Source organism: Diceros bicornis, chromosome 2 (genome assembly GCF_020826845.1).
Source record: "Diceros bicornis minor isolate mBicDic1 chromosome 2, mDicBic1.mat.cur, whole genome shotgun sequence".
NCBI classification, from domain to species: Eukaryota; Metazoa; Chordata; class Mammalia; order Perissodactyla; family Rhinocerotidae; genus Diceros; species Diceros bicornis.
In genome coordinates, this window is record NC_080741.1 from 49,422,731 (window position 1) to 49,439,240 (window position 16,510).

At 46.1% G+C, this 16,510-nt stretch overlaps 1 protein-coding gene across 4 annotated transcripts in view; it reads right to left on the bottom strand.

The window, feature by feature from the left end:
* Window positions 1-8,308, bottom strand: part of CDC25A (cell division cycle 25A) — a 35,539-nt gene extending 27,231 nt beyond the window's left edge. The window contains exons 1-6 of one of the 4 annotated variants that reach the window (XM_058557482.1): window positions 7,690-8,306; window positions 6,604-6,677; window positions 5,179-5,221; window positions 4,238-4,274; window positions 3,640-3,738; window positions 862-981 (exon numbers count right to left, since the gene is read on the bottom strand). In XM_058557482.1, coding sequence (XP_058413465.1) covers window positions 862-981; window positions 3,640-3,738; window positions 4,238-4,274; window positions 5,179-5,221; window positions 6,604-6,677; window positions 7,690-7,859 — 543 coding nt within the window. In that variant the 5' untranslated portion in view covers window positions 7,860-8,306. Of the gene's footprint in view, window positions 1-861; window positions 982-3,639; window positions 3,742-4,237; window positions 4,275-5,178; window positions 5,222-6,603; window positions 6,678-7,689 lie in introns of all 4 variants that reach the window. The other 3 variants (XM_058557475.1, XM_058557491.1, XM_058557486.1) reach the window with 3 other exon arrangements.
* Between the last annotated feature and the right edge of the window lie 8,202 nt (window positions 8,309-16,510).

Here is a 16,510-nt window from a genome sequence, read left to right on the forward strand (position 1 = left end):
GACTGGAAGGCTGTATTCTCAGATGCAACTTCCCAGGAAAACCTGGAAATCAAATGTGGTCTTTTTGCTCAAGTTGGACCTCTCTAGTCTATAGCTGTCAGATCACCAGTGGGAAACTTTGGAAGTAATGATAGTCTCTGTCTGGAAAATAAAAAACCCTGGGGCAAGTGGCCCCCAAATACTGTCAAGTAGCCTATAGACAGTGGCTCACTGGAATCCATTAAAAGTTCTTAATCAACTACCTTTGGAAGAAGCCAAGTGCTCTCTCCAAACAAAATCACTCTGGGAAGTACCTCTTCGCACTCAGGATGCATTGTAAAAGGGCAAGTTTTAAGTAAGACAAACAATCCCACCATACATACAATGACCCAGGATGCCTGCAGATTATTTTCCCAGAATTGACAAGGTCAAATTCCTTGCTCAAGTCCAATATTTCAAACATACCATTTCTCACTCTGCTTTTGCCTGTCTGCTCTCCAGACACAGCAAAAACACCAAAAATGTGACAATCTCGTTTCAAAAGACAAAGTCAAGGTAAAGACAGCGTGAGCTATTGTAGTGTTTTCAACTCCAGGTTATAGATGATGCTTTAATTCTCTTCCCAGGGGCTGGCCCCATGGCTTGGCGGTTAGGTGCATGCGCTCCGCTACTGGTGGCCCGGGTTTGGATCCCGGGCACGCACCGCTTCTCCAGCCATGCTGAGGCCTCGTCCCACATACAGCAACTAGAAGGATGTGCAACTGTGACATACAACTATCTACTGGGGCTTTGGGGGAAAAAAAATAAAAATAAAACCTTTAAAAAAAAAAAAATTTCTCTTCCCATCAGAACTCCCCTATGAAAGAAAGCCTGAGCACATACCATCCGAGCTGGGGCAGAGTTCTGCCTCTGTGTGAAGAGATCTTTACCCTCCTCAAGTCCATGAGAGTGCAGGCAGCCACGAGATGCAGGTCTTTTTGGCTTCTTAAACTCAAAGGCTTCCTGCAAGACAGCATAGTCGAGACATCTTCCACTGTTCATAAAAACCAGCTCTAGGGCCTCAGCTGGAGCTCGGGTAAGGTGGGCAAGTGAGTGGGCACTGATTACCTGCTTAACTGCCTCCAAACTAAGGGTTTACCCATTTCTGATCTAATTCCAACACTGGATCTGGGTAACTAAGAATTTCAAAGACTCTGTCAACAGCTAACTTCCTCTTTTTTTTTTTTTTTGTGAGGAAGATCAGCCCTGAGCTAACATCCATGCCAATCCCCCTCTTTTCGCTGAAGAAGACTGGCCCTGAGCTAACATCTGTGCCCATCTTCCTCCACTTTATATGGGAGCCGCCACAGCATGGCCTGACAAGTGGTGCCTCGGTGCGTGCCCAGGATCTGAATCCGGGCTGCCTGCAGTGGAGTGCGAGCCCTTAACCGCTAAGCCACGGGGCAGGCCCCAACAGCTAACTTCTAATGCAGCATTTTTTTTTTTTTTTGTGAGGAAGATCAGCCCTGTGCTAACATCTGCCAATTCTCCTCTTTTTTTTGCTGAGGAAGACTGGCCCTGGGCTAACACCCATGCCCATCTTCCTCTGCTTTATATGGGATGCCACCACAGCATGGCTTGCCAAGCAGTGTGTCAGTGCGTGCCCGGGATCTGAACCGGTGAATCCCCGGTCGCTGCAGTGGAGCGCATGCACTTAACTGCTTGTGCCACCGGGCCAGCCCTAATGCAGCATTTTTTCCCCTCTCACCACAAACACTTTCTTTCCTAACAAACACATGAATATTTGCCAAATATACAAAATACTATGAGTTATAAGCTAAATCAACTTTCTAAAATCTAAAGTCTAATCAGAAATCCAGGCATTTGTGACAATATGGATGGACATTGAGGGTATAATGCAAAGTGAAATCAGTCAGAGGGAGAAGGTCAAATACCGTATGATTTCCTTCATTAAGTAGTAGATAATAACAACAATAAACAAACACATAGGGACAGAGATTGGATTGGTGGTTATCAGAGGGGAAGGGGGGAGGGAGGAGGGTGAAAGGGATAATTTGGTACATGTGTGTGGTGATGGGTTGTAATTAGTATTTTGGTGGTGAACATGATGTAGTCCATGCAGAAATAGAAGTACAATGATGTACACCTGAAATTTTTACAATGTTATAAACCAATAAAAAAAAAAAGAGTAAAGTCTAATCAGTTCAATGTAATTGCCTGTGAATGAGAGCCAAAACTTTTCACTCTAGATTTATGTTTGAGGGCTTTATATTTTCCACTTTCTTCCTACCAGTGGGAGATAATTTTTTTTCCACGTAAAATTACTATATTCCATACTAAAAGCAATGGGGGAACAAACCCAAAGTACTAGTTTACTCAACAACTTGGATGAATCTCACATAATGTTGAGAAAAAGAAGCCAGAAGTGATAGAATACATACTGTATAATTCCATTTACTTAAAAATTAAAAGCACTTATAATCCCCCTATCCTAAAATATCCACTTAACTTGTTATTTAGGGCTCAGAGCAATAATAGCTAACATCACTGAGTATTTATATTGTCAACACAGTACTAAGTACTTCTTGTGCATTAGCTCATTTAACCAATCATCCCCATTTTACAGACGAGGAAACTAGGCCTTACAGGTTAAATGATGTGCCTAAGATCTGGCTTCGTAGCCAGACAGGACAACTCCAGAGCAAGAGCTCTTTAACTTATGCTGTTTCTCCTCTAGAATAAAACTCCAGGCAACCCTGGGAGAAGCCAAGTTCGGGCAGTACTGGGGGAACCATGCCTTGGTACAGCTTTGGACTGTTAGGTAGAAAGCACCTCACAGAGGCTGATACAGTGTTCCAAGCACTCAAGGCAGGAACTCATTTCTGTACGCTCCCTCAGGACATCTTGCAAGTTGCCAAAGGAATGACTGAGAGAGTTCATGGAGGCAGTAGGCTTCACACCAAACCGAACTGTGGCATTTTAGCAGAAAATGGAAAAGGGGAGAAAATAGATATGGAAATAGAGTAAGAAAGAAGACTGGAAAAGTTGAGCTAATTCATTTAGCTATTTTGGATGCCTACCCTGTGCAAGGCACCCTGCCAGGTGTGAGAGCAAAGTCGGGCCAGGGTGTTCTTGGACTTTTGGATCGACAACCACAAGCTCACCCTCTGAGCTACCATTTCAGTTACTCTGAGATTCCCTGGGACTTGTTGGCCCTGTTCTTTCAAATACTGTCAAGAAGTGTTTTTGTAAGCTTACAACTCATCCCAGGGTCAGCACAAAGAAGCAAGGAAGGCCTGGGCAGACCTTTCCAGATGAACTACTCATGGATACAATAACTACTATCTGAGCAACTCCTACCTGCCAGGAAGGATTTGAAATGCTTTATCTACATTATCTTATTTAACTCCCATAACAGCCCTACAAGGTACTGCTACTCCTATTTTACAAATAAAGAAACAAAGAAGCCTAAAAAAAGAAATAACTTGCCAAGATCACATAGCTAGTCAGCAGTAGGATCCAAACGCAAGTTTCTCTGACTCCAAAGACCATCATGACTTTGGTGAAGGTTTAGAAAGCAGCCCAGCCACTTCTCTGTGAGCCACTGACACTTGTGGGCTTTTCCTCTGCCCTAGGTTAGTATATTGATGCCACACTCACGTTTTCCTTGTTGTCATCCTGGTCGATCAGCTGAAAGACATCATGATCAAGAGAATCGGAATGGCTCCTCTTCAGCGCTGGGCTACACCCCAAGAGCTTCTGCTATCAAAGTGAAAAAAGGAATTAGGGTACATAAACAAAAGTTCAATGGAAACTCAGTTCTCTAAAGGAAAACAACAAGAAAAAAAAGATGGTGGGGGGGGGGACTAGCTCCTCACACACTGCAGCAGGTAACCAGTAAATGTGCCAGGGCTCCACCTTGCCAGAACACAGTTCTCACCACATGGCTTTACGCCTAACCTCACAACATCTACAGCCCTCTCAACAGGGATTTAGGGTGTCAAATCAACCCCAAAATAACATCATTTGCACAGAAAGAACCCCTCCTGGTTTGACAAAACTGTGTTAGAGATGGAGCAAAAGCCCTCAAGAGGCAGCCATTATTGAAGTTGCTTTAGGTACAGTGTTTTGACTGCTTACAAGGCTAGGTTTTCCTTAATCTTCACTGTCTAAATTACAGTCTACTATCAAGGTCACAGTGGTAGGTAAGGGGTAGATAATAGGTATTAGCTCAAAACAAAAAAGGGAACTAACTTACAGGCAGGGAATTTATTCTCTTCATGGGATTTTCAAGGCTGCAATGAGATCAGAAGGTAAATAATGAGAATGAAACAAATAAAGAGGTTTTCACATTAGCAGATGCATAGTGTCTAACCTATACTTTGTGGGGGTAGGGGAGACAAATATATTCCCATTTTAGGCAAGATGAAAAAACAGATTTTTGAAGCTGTCCTGTTCTCACGAGCACCCCCAACGCTGGGCTTCTAGGCGAAAAAGGCAAGCCCAGGTCTTCTCTTAAAATACGCTCATTTTTGCGGCCGGCTGGGTGGCGCGAGCGGTTAAGTGCGAGCACTCCGCTGCAGCGGCCCGGGGTTCATGGGTTCGGATCCCGGGCGCGCACCGACGCACCGCTTGGCAAACCATGCTGTGGCAGTGTCCCATATAAAGTGGACGAAGATGGGCATGGATGTTAGCCCAGGGCCAGTCTTCCTAAGCAAAAAAAAAAAAAAAAGGAGGATTGGCAGATGTTAGCACAGGGCTGATCTTCCTCACACACACACAAAAAAATACGCTCATTTTAAGGCTATGATGTCAGAAGGTGGAGCAAGGGTTTGGGTGAGACTGAAAAAGAACACCAAAATTAAAGCTAAAATAAAGAAAGAGAAGTTCTCAAAACTGCTGACACAAACTACCCATTCTCAAAAGGTACCAGACTGTTTATAGGATATAGATCCAGGAGGCTTACTAGGGACAGCTAAATCTAGAGTTCCAGTCCAGAGCATGAAGAATTTCATTAAAAAATTAAGAAACATTTTTTTCTATAATGTACAACAAAAATTTCACAATAAATAAAAAAAATGGATAAGAGGTAACTTCTCTACACACTTTGTGTTATGAAATAAATGTCATGGAAATGTAAAAAAAAAATTAAGAAATGTTTTTTCTAAGCACAAACATTTAAAAGCAGTGAATATATACTTTTCTTTACTGTCCAAGGGTCCAGGAGAATCCAGACAGAAGCCTGTGGGAAATTAAAAAAATCTCTCAAGAAATAATACATGAAACACCATCTTGTTATTAAAATAAACAAATAAATAAAACTACTAGTACTGTTTCTTTAAGCCAGTCAACAGAAACTTATGGCTTGGACTTTTGCCAGAATTGAAGCTGTATCTCTACTTGATTGTCAAAAACTTTATATTTGCCCAAGTCTTAATATTTTCATAGTATATCTACTAATCCCCCTTTCCTTGCAAATACCATCAAGAGTGTGAATTAATTAATTAATTTTTTTCTCCCAAAGCCCCAGTAGACAGTTGTATGTCATAGCTGCACATCCTTCTAGTTGCTGTATGTGGGACGCAGCCTCAGCATGGCTGGAGAAGCAGTGTGTCTGTACGCGCCCAGGATCCGAACCCAGGCCGCCAGCAGCGGAGCGCGCGCACTTAACCACTAAGCCACGGGGCCGGCCCTCAAGAGTGTGAATTAAACCAAACCTTCTCATGATTGCTTGGTTATTCAGCTAGAGGTTACCCAGGTAACTTTCTAAATGTGAGTTCCAACCATGGAAAGAATAGGTACCAGTTTTCTGGAATAGTTTTGATTTCAAGTATTTTATTTTGTCTGATCATATGCACAATGTTGGGGTTTGGAAAATACAATTATGTCATCTGACAAGCAAGGCAAGTATTTATTGACTTCAACAAAATAACACCAAGTGAGGTGACCATCTCACCAAAGGCAGCAGGGTGGAGACACTGCTCAGCGTGGCCCAGACCCACCAGTGCCTGCCTAGCACATACCTTTCCTCCATGATGTCTATATAACCTTACAGGAAGTTAGGTGTTAGCTCCTGACTGGTATTCTCCCTTGCCACACTGCCACAAATGAGAATCCTATCCCTAGTTCTTATGCCTACATTTGAAGACTTGCTCTTGCAGTTTCCTAACCTAAAGCATATGTGCAAATACAGATAAACTCTGCAGTAACATGAATTTATAAATTAGAATAAAATGCACTGGCAAATTTCCTCCACAGCAGGCAGGCTCACTGAAATAATTTCATTATATTTCAGATGCCAACAATTTGACCCTGTATTTTAACCAATGAGATTTTTGGAATGCCACTTACAGTGGTATGGTTAATTTTACCCTACTACGCATCCTCAAGACCAAACACACACCACCTTCTAGCAGACACTTGTTTCTTCTCTTCATAAACTGCCACTGGGACTCCTTTGTACTATTCTTAAGGGTATTAGTCACTCAATGCCATGACTTCTCTGTTTATTGTCTCAACTACTCACCAAACTAAGTTCTTAGGTGAAGGGGCATGTTTCAGCAAATTCCAAGTATTGCTCCCACAAAGCAGACACATGATAAATATCGAAGACCAAAGGAATACCTGAATCGGTTGACTCGGAGGAACCCATTCTCTGCAAACTGCTGTTTTTCACCTCCAGTAGCTGTTCACACTCACTGAAACCAAGAGAAATAATTCTCTCTATATATTTCTAGGACATAATTAAAAGGTTACACACAGGAGACAGGCCATGAGGTTAGCTAGTAGGCAGGCTGCCATCAATCATCATAACTTCCAGGCCACACCACAGAACACTTTGCCACCCAGAACCGCCAGTTAGCACTAGAGCATAAAGGGAGATGAGAAAGGAGTGGGTGGGCATGGCCTGGGTCACATTGTAGGACAGGATGACTATGATGATTGTTGGAGTATTTCCTGAAATGAGAGCATGTGTTCTAGGTACTGTGCTAGGAGCTGGGATGAAAGATGAATAGGACAAATTCCTGCTTTCCAGAGGTTGGAAAACGTATAAGTCACGTGCTTACTTAGAAAATGGGATGTCCAAGATTGAAGGGAAAACAGCTTCACCAGAAACACTGTAGGATGCATTTGTTGCTACAAGGAAAAGTTTAGGGAGCTTTTGAGAACGGAAAGTTGAGTAAAAAGGCCTGGCCTTATTACGGAAACCACCGGGGTGGACATAAGGAATGTGCACGGGGCGAGAGACTGCGACGATTTTGCGCAAACGCCAGGAAAGAAAATGCCACTTCTCTTTGTTGAGAAGGAACAAAGCTCACAGGAAACTACGATCCTGTGAGGTGGTTCAGCAAAGGGTGGAAGTGAGCGCCTAGAAGGGCCTGCTTTTCCCCCGTGGGGCTAGATGTCAAAGAGCTTCCTGGGATAGGGACAGAAGAGTACAGGGCAATCCGAAAGAGGTGGCGAAGGTGGGGAGCCGTGGCCGTTCTCACCCACTACCGGGCCTGGCTTGGGGATTGAGGGCGGTCTTGGAGGATCCGAACGGCCTCTCCCGCCCAACATTCCGCCTATGGGGAGGGTGCACATGGTGAGCCCCCGCCTCATGCGGGCGGCAGGTCTCGCCCCTCTCCTGGCCCATTTCCCGGCCTGATCTCCCCGAGAGCCGTCTGGGAGGCCAGCGGCCTGCGGCACTGCTCGCCGGTCCCTCCTCACCTGCCCAACCCCTGCAGCTGGTCCATGGTGACCGTCAGGTTGGTGACAGGCGACAGGCCCCCGGCGGCTGGCGCGCCGAACAGCGCCTTTGCGACGGGCTGCGGCGCGGGAGGGGGGCTGCAGGCGAAGAGCAGGCGGCGGCGATGCGGGGGCTCCGGGCCCAGTTCCATGGCGGCACCCAGCCTCCCAAGGCTCCCGCTCCCTCTTCCTCCGCCTCCGCCGCGCCCGCCCCGCCCCGCCGGCACTGGCCTCGGCCGCGCGCCCCTTAGCCGGCGCCCGCGGGTCAAACACAAACACGATGTCGCGGTTCAGGGACGCGGCTGCCGCGGGCAAGCGGCGCGGACGGGCGAGTGTCCGGACCAGGTAGGCGCCAGCCACACGCACGGGTGCTCCCCTCTCACCCCGCGAGGCCAGCGGCGGGCGGGCGCCGGCAACCTGAAGATTAAATCCAAACAAACGCGGAGGGTCAGGAAGGGAGAGCGGCCAGAGCCGCGAGTCAACCGCCTGGGCTCACACTCTGCTCGCTTTTCTCTCACCCCCTTGCCCAGCCCGAGGTTGCAGAGAACCAAGCCGACCTTCACCTCCTTCTGGCTGTCGCTGCCAAGGTGGCCTTTCGCGGTAATAGCTGCTCACTGGGGACCGCCACTACCCCGCCCCCTTTCCTAGTTGGCGCCAAACGGAATCCACCAATCAGTAAGTAACTTCTCCTCCTCGCACCCGAATGGCAGCTAGACTGGACCAATGAGAGGGGAAGAAGGAAGCAGCTCGCGGGACTCCGCGAGGTCACCAGCTCTCAGAAAGGGGCGGGGCCTAGAGGAGACCTGAGCTGCTCGGAACGAGAAGGAGCTCAGAGGTCAATGAAAACTCCCGGCAGAACCTGCGAGGCTCCGGCCTGACCGGAAGGCGCCTCTTCACCCGTTGCATGCTGGGAAGCGTAGTTTGCACGTCACGCAGCGGTCAGGTGACCTCCAACCCGCGTTGGGCCGGGGAGTCCCGAGTCCCATAGGCTGAGGGAGTGTGGAAGATGGAGAAGGTTGTGCTAGCCACTGGGGACCCGGCTGGACCCAGCCGTGACTCGACTTATAACCGTGCAGTAGTGTGGACCCCTCTCTTACGCCTTGGGCCTCTCAGCCGCGGTTTTATAACGAGGGAGGGAACTGAATGACCCGAGGACTGGGCTCTGCCTCCCGACAGCAGGGCCCAAGTTCCGGGCGCTAACACTCCTGTCCACCGCTTCTGTCCAGCGGGCCATCAAAGATCCTGCAGGCTGTGGCGACCACAAGCCGCTGACGGCAAGACTTGACCCTACAATCCGGCCTGGGCCGTGGGCCTCAGTAATCTTAGCGCACTTCCATTTTAGCTCCTATTATATTTTCTCAGAATCATTTCCTTCTCTGCCACCCTTTGGTACCCCACTGGTTGCTCCTATTTAGCAGTACCATAAATATAATAATAGCTAACGCTTATATAGTGCTTATGTGCCACTGTTCCAAGTGCTTTATCTGTCTTAATTCATTGAATCCTTACAACAACACTGAGCGGAATTATTCCCGTTTTATAGGTGACTGTATTTATTTTTATATCCCCTGCTCCAGTGGCAGCTCCTAGAATAAATGATTTTAGTAGAGGGGCATTGGTACAGCAATCAGGCTGCAAGAGGACTTGTCTTTAGACAGCATGTTTAGAACAGACACTCTGCTTATTTAGATTGTATATTTCTTTATTTATTTGAGGAAGATTGGCCTTGTGCTAACATCTGTTGCCAGTCTTCCTCTTTTTCTTTTTTCTCGCCAAGGCCCCAGTACGTAGTTGTATATCATAGTTGTAGAGTTGTAGCTCTTCTATGTGGGATTCTGCCTCAGCATGGCTTGATGAGTGGTGAGTAGGTCTGTCCCCAGGATCCAAACCAGTGAACCCCAGGCCGCCGAAGGGGAGTGTGTGAACTTAACCTCTCTACCGCTGGGCTGGCCTCCAAATTGTATATTTATTTTAGGTGTTTGGTAGAGATTATGACTACTACCTCTGCGTAAGACCTACCATTAAACTTATTAAATATTTGTTTGAAAAGCTTTTGTTTTCAAAGGTTTGTATTATGCAAATAATACAAAATAATTATAGCCTTAGGAAATACGGATAAGCGTAATTTTAAAAATCATCTGTAATTCTACCATCTTCAGAGAAACAATTGTCAACATTTTGAACTTTTTGTATGTGTGTGCACTGTAAGTATACAGTCAATAATTGTTTCACGGTCAAATAAAGGAATGGAAAGCCCTCCCTCCTTGCTGGACATTCCCTGAATGGGATCAGCCCAAGTGGATTAACATACTGGAGTATTTCCACCAGCAAGTCCAAGTATTGAAATAAAAACTTGGTGTAAGAAATGTCAGAGAACCATTGTTTTTTTTTCCTTCTTAAAGGTTGACTGAGGGCCGGCCCCGTGGCTTAGCGGTTAAGTGCGCACGCTCCGCTACTGGCGGCCCGGGTTCGGATCCCGGGCGCGCACTGACGCACTGCTTCTCCGGCCGTGCTGAGGCCGCGTCCCACATACAGCAACTAGAAGGATGTGCAGCTATGACATACAACTATCTACTGGGGCTTTGGGGGGAGTTGAAAGGAGGATTGGCAATAGATGTTAGCTCAGAGCCGGTCTTCCTCAGCAAACAAAAAAAAACAAAAAACGAGGATTAGCATGGATGTTAGCTCAGGGCTGATCTTCCTCACACAGACACACAAAAATAAAGGTTGACTGAAGTGTTGAGGGTGATTTTTATGTTTGGGCATCTTCAATTGTGAAATGGAAGCAAAAGGAAAAGCGTAATTTAACCAAACTCTTTTCCTCATTCACTTAGGCATGGTCTCCAAAATCCTGGAGCAGCACTAGGGGAAGGGAAGAGCCCTGCACTGTGAATTGGAAGGTCTGAGTTCTAATCTGGTTCTACTTTGGGGCAAATAAATTTTTGCTCACTCCTTCATTCATTGTCTACTGAGAGCCTACCAGTTTGCTAGGTCCAAACAGATAGGGTCAGTGCTTCCTTGGAGATTTGCCTGGAATGCCCTCCTCACTGCCATACTCACTTCACTCAGCTAACACCCACCTTTCCCAGGTAAGCTTTACCCTCAGACACCCTGGCTGATACATTCCCCTGTTATCATCCACCTTCCAGGCACTGCATGTTTACATTTGTTTCTGTGAGTATTTAATCAGGGTGAGTACCCCCAAATGACTATAAACTTGAAAGGGTAGGGACCTGCCTTTCTTTTCCTTACTATAGTACCACCCACTACCTGGTTCAGGGGACCCCTCAGTACATGTAGACAGAATACATGCTGCAAAGAAAAAGTGTGAATGCTTTAAGAGTGTTTAAGAAGGGAATCTGATCTGGTCTGGTACATCAGGGAATCCCTGAGGAGGTGTCCAGAAGGATAAATCCTTAGAAAGTGGAAGAAAGAGTGTTCTGGGCAGAGGGACAGGCCCTAAGCAAAGGCTCTGAGGCTAGAAGGCGTCCCCTGTGTGTGGCAGAGAACAGTGGAAGAAGAGGAGGTTGGGGAGGGCCCAGACTCTGCAGGGGCTGTAGAAAACATTCTGGAACTTGGACTTTATCTCAAGGGCAATGGGAAACAATTGAAAGGTTTACATTTACATTTTGAAAAGATAACCCTGGCTGCAGAGTGGAGAACTGATTAGAGAGCAGCAATGGTAGAGCTGGGGAGACCAGTTTGGAGGGGATCACAAGGTCCTACCGTGAGATGGTGGTAACTTGAACTAGGGAGGAGATGATGCAGAGGGGGAGAAGTAGGCCTCAGTTTCTACCTGTGAGTGGTGAGAGAGGTGGAATACAACTGTGTCTCTCAAGCAGTGAGGTACCCCAGCAGGGCTCCTGGCTCCTCCCTGCCACTCCTTGGGAGCCACAGAAACTCAGCTTTTAAATTTGCATTATATATCACAGGGCCCTGTAGATTTTATTTGGAGAAAGTATTCCCCTTGTTAAAGACAAAAGTAAATTGGGGCCCGCCCGGTGGTGCAAGCGGTTAAGTGCACGCGCTCCGCTGCAGTGGCCCGGAGTTCGCTGGTTAGGATCCTGGGCGCGCACCGATGCACCGCTTGGCAAGCCATGCTGTGGCGGCCTCCCATATAAAGTGGAGGAAGATGGGCATGGATGTTAGCCCAGGGCCAGTCTTCCTCAGCAAATAAGAAGAGGATTGGCAGATGTTAGTTCAGGGCTGATCTTCCTCACACACACAAAAAAAGTAAAAAACAACAAAAAAAATTTCCCATCAATTTATTAGGCTTATTTTCTGTAGAAAAAGAAACATTCCTTTTCCATTCAATGGTTTACATGTGCCCATTCTCCTTTCACACAACTGTGCTAGTAGTAGGATTGGATTTATTCTGCATGGTTACAGGAAGCAGCATGAGCCTCCTTGGAGGCTACAAGGTTTCAGTTTAACACTAAGAAGGAAAGCCAGAACTACCAGAGCTTTTCAAGATGGAATAAATAGCCCAGGAAGCTATATAACCAGTGTCTTAGGTACTGTCGAGGTAAGGAGGAGTACCTGGAATCAGAGGTTCCCAAATTCTGGTTCTACATTGCAAACATCTGGGGAGCTTTGACTTTTATTTATTTATTTATTTATCGAGTAGGCAGTCCATTTACATGGTACAAATTTAAATAATAACAAAAAAACGCATGGAGGAAATCTTGCTCCTATCTCGGTCCGAAGCTACCCTGTTTTCCTCCTTGGTGGTCTCCTAGAGTGTGTCTATGCTAACAAGTCTATGTACATATTCTCTCAAACAAACTTTTTCTTTTTTTTTTTTTGTGAGGAAGATCAGCCCTGAGCTAACATTCATGCCAATCCTCCTCTTTTTGCTGAGGAAGACTGGCCCTGGGCTAACATCTGTGCCCATCTTCCTCCACTTTATATGGGACACCGCCACAGCATGGCCGGACAAGCGGTGCGTCCCTGTGCGCCTGGGATCCGAACCTGGGCCCCCAGTAGTGGAACGCGTGCACGTAACTGCTAAGCCATGGTGCTGGCCCCTGTATGACTTTTAAGGCCATTGAAGACCAGAGATCGCAGACATTATTCTAATACATAATTTGTATTTGAAATGGATTGTGCTGAGTAGGATGGTATTCTGAGCACAGGTAAGTCCTGTCTCGTGGCTAAATGTTTGCTCTGGGATGATGAACTTTTCTAGCAGAAGCCCCCCCATTCTTTCACGAGTGCTTCCTGAACAGTTTCACCCACTCCCAGTACTTCTTCAGCCTCCTCCCTTATCCCACAGAACTCCCAAGTCCGTATCTCAACTGGAAGCTCTGTCCTGAATTCCAGCCCCTTGACTGAATTCACCAAGTATGACCTACTGGCAACTCAAACTCTCCTTGCCTCAAGTCCACTTCTCTGTTTACTTCCAAACCTGCTACCCTCCCTAGTGCCCTTGGCAGGAAATGGCACCTCTGTCTACCCATTCTTCCTCCCTGCTGCTGCCCTGATTTAGCTGGCCTCCCAAGCCTTGACCCCAAATGATCTTTCTAAATGCAAATCTGATTTCCTCCTCCCACCCACTGATGAAATCCCTTCCTGTACCCACCCCATTGCTTAAAGCAGGGGATCCCATACATTTTGGACCCATGACTCAGAATACACATATAAAAAGTTTTCAATACGTCATTTACTCATACTACATACAATACATTATTTTCTACTTTATTTTATGTCACTTAAAAAATCCTGGCTAAGAACCCCTAAAATTAATGTTATGATGGCCTGTGACCTACAGTTTGAAAGGCAACAGCTGACAGGCTTCATTGAATCCCAAAACCTTTGGCTCAGAACACCAGATCCTTTACAGTGAGGCACCCTCCTCTCCTGCTTCCTCTCCTTTTTCCCTCATAAGCACTCCAGCACCAGCCATGACCCCCTGTCTCTCTAGAAACCCCTGCTATTTAGGCCTCTGTGCTGTCACAGTTCCATGGTCTGTGGTTCCCTCTCTGCCCAGTCAACTATGTTGTTGGGGCCCAGGGCAGGCTGCCCCAAAATATCCCACAATGGCATGTTGATTATTTTGAATTAAAGTTACTTGAGAAGCAGCCAATGCAAAAAAAAAAAAAGGAAGCATTTTGACCCTCCTCTCTCTTTTCCCTCTGAAAGCAGGAACTAAATCTCCCATGTGAAAGGTACCCTCCCCAGACCAGGAGGCAGAGACATCCTTATCACCAGAGCTAGGGAATTCAGGGCCATAAAGCCTATATAAACAAACCCTGTTACTTTTACTATTTTACTACCTCAAGCCTAAACTCTACTCAAATTCCTCACTAATTATGTACCCCAAACCTAAGTTTATTTGTCCTGTCATTCCTCACAAATTTATTGTTTCTTTGTGCAAAAGATGTATATATATATTGCCTGCTTTGTTTACTCTCTGAGCATTTCTCTATGATCTCCAACATGTACACATTAAATTGTATTTTTCTCCTATCAATCTGTTTTTATATCAATTTTATTATTAGTCCAGCTGTAAGAACACAAGAAGGATAGAAGGGGGAATTTTACCCTCCCTGACAATTTCAAATATTTTCTTCATTAAATCTCTGAAAAATTTCTTCCCTCTCCTCCTGTTTTATGTAGTTTAATACTTGGCTCAACATCCCTGTTCTTGCATGCAATCATTCAACAAATGTTTATTCATTGCTTACTGGGACAAACCTAGCACTTGAAATAAAACGCCACAATTCCTACCCTCAGGGGGCTCACATTTGACGAATGCAATCTCTCAGAATGATCCTTATAGTAATGGAACCATCACCAGGATAATGGCTGCCATTTGTGGAGGGTTGGTGGGACCTGGAGGAGGGCAGGAGATGGAGATGGGGAAGGCTGGAGGGGAGGGAGAGGGAGGACTTCCCAAAGGAGATTAAAGCTGCTGAAGCTTGAAGGTGTAGCTCACTGGAAAAGGGGAATTTGGGGTGGGGTGAAGTGGGGGTGCTTTCTAAGGAGAGGAAAGAGCCCTCAGAAGCTAAGAGGTGAGAACAGCACTTTCTGGGAACTACTTCTAGAATAGGCACATGGGAGTTGTTGTGAGAGACCCAAGTGTGAGGAAGGGGACAGTTGTTGAAGGACTTAGAGCTTGCTGAGGGTTTGGCCTCATTCTGTGGACAGTGGAGGGTGTGGAGTATGGTTGATAATAGGATCAGAATTGCTGCAGGGTGGATCAATGGGGGAGAGTGGGGAAGCCTAAGGAACAAGGAGGGGATGTTCAAACAGTCCTGATAAGAAATGACGATATCCTGAACCAAAGCAGGGCCTCAGCAACAGGAGGAAGGGAGTGACCTCGGAGCCCAGTAGGAGGTAGAGTTCACTGGATGTTGATAACTGAGAGTTAAGGTGGGGGACGGGGAGGTATTCCTAGGTAATTGTTTAAGCTCTTGGGTGGATGGTAACTTTATTTCAATAATAGCATGGTTCTTGGAGGAATTTGATGAGCTCAGTTTTGTGCTTGTGCACTGTCTGGGGTTAGCACTCAGGAGAGAGATTTGGGGATCATTAGCATGAGGATGATAATGTCCATTGAGGGTGTGCAAAGAATGTTTTAGGAGACTGTGTCTGGGGAGCACTAGCATTCAAGATTGGATGTAGCAAGAGAGGCCCATGAAGGCAGGGCTGGGGAAAGAACTGCAATGGAGCTAGTGGCCAGTCCATGGTTCAGACATGCATGGAAGGAAGTCACTGAAGATGGCCAAATGGAGGTCTTCGTCATGTTGAATGAGTGGGAGAGGTGGGAGGTGAGGAAGTAGCCACAGGAAGGCTCTGGGAAGGCAAGAGATGACACAGAAGGTACAGTACAGTTCATGAGTGTACCAAAAAGCACTTAAATGAAGGTTCATAGCATTATTCATTTTAGCGCAAAGCAGAAAACAACCTAGCTGCCCATTGACAATAGAATGGGGGTAAATAGAGATTCTTTTATACAGCAATGGAAAGGAAATACCCACACTATGGATGAATGTCACAATCCATATTGAACATAAGCCAGACACACAAGAGGACATGCTGTTTGATTCCCTTGACATAAAGTTTAAAAAAATGGAAAGTCCCGCTTTTTAATCCTTGGCGACAGAAGTTAGGGTACTGGTTATCTTTGGGGATGGTGATGACTGGAAGGGGCTGTGAGGAACTAGTTCCTTTTGGGAACCGGTCGCATTGTTTCTTGAACTGGGTGCTGGTTACATGACTGTATTTACCTTGTGGAATTCATTGAGCTGCACACTCATAATTTGTTCACTTTTTTGTATGAATGGTATATTTCAATGAAAGGTTTCTTATTAACAATAAAACAACCTTCTCTTGACCCCACTTTCTTCTCCAGCTATGCTCCTTTCCTTCACAGTAAAACTCGAAAAATCTGTGCCTAATTTCTCTCCTCCTGTTTTCTCTTGAACCCACTCCAATTAGACATTCACCTTCCCTAATCTGCAGAAACTGCATTTTGTGAGTTCTCCAGGAACCTTTATTTTGCTGAATCCAGCAACCAATGTGCACCTTGCCTTACTCTGCCCAGCAGACATCCATTACAGCACTGGATACAGTTGACCACTCCCTTCTAGAAACATTTGCTTCACTTGGCTTTCAGTACACCAGTCTCCAGATTTTCCTCCTCTCTCAAGTTGCTCCTAAAAAAAGATGCTAGAGAGAGGTCATGATGGAGGGAGCCATTTGGCCCCTGAAGGGTGGGAACCAGGTTTAGGGAGAGAGAACAGCCTGGGGCCTCCTGGATAAGCTGAGAGCTCCTCAGGGCATTCTGGCCTCTTGTTCC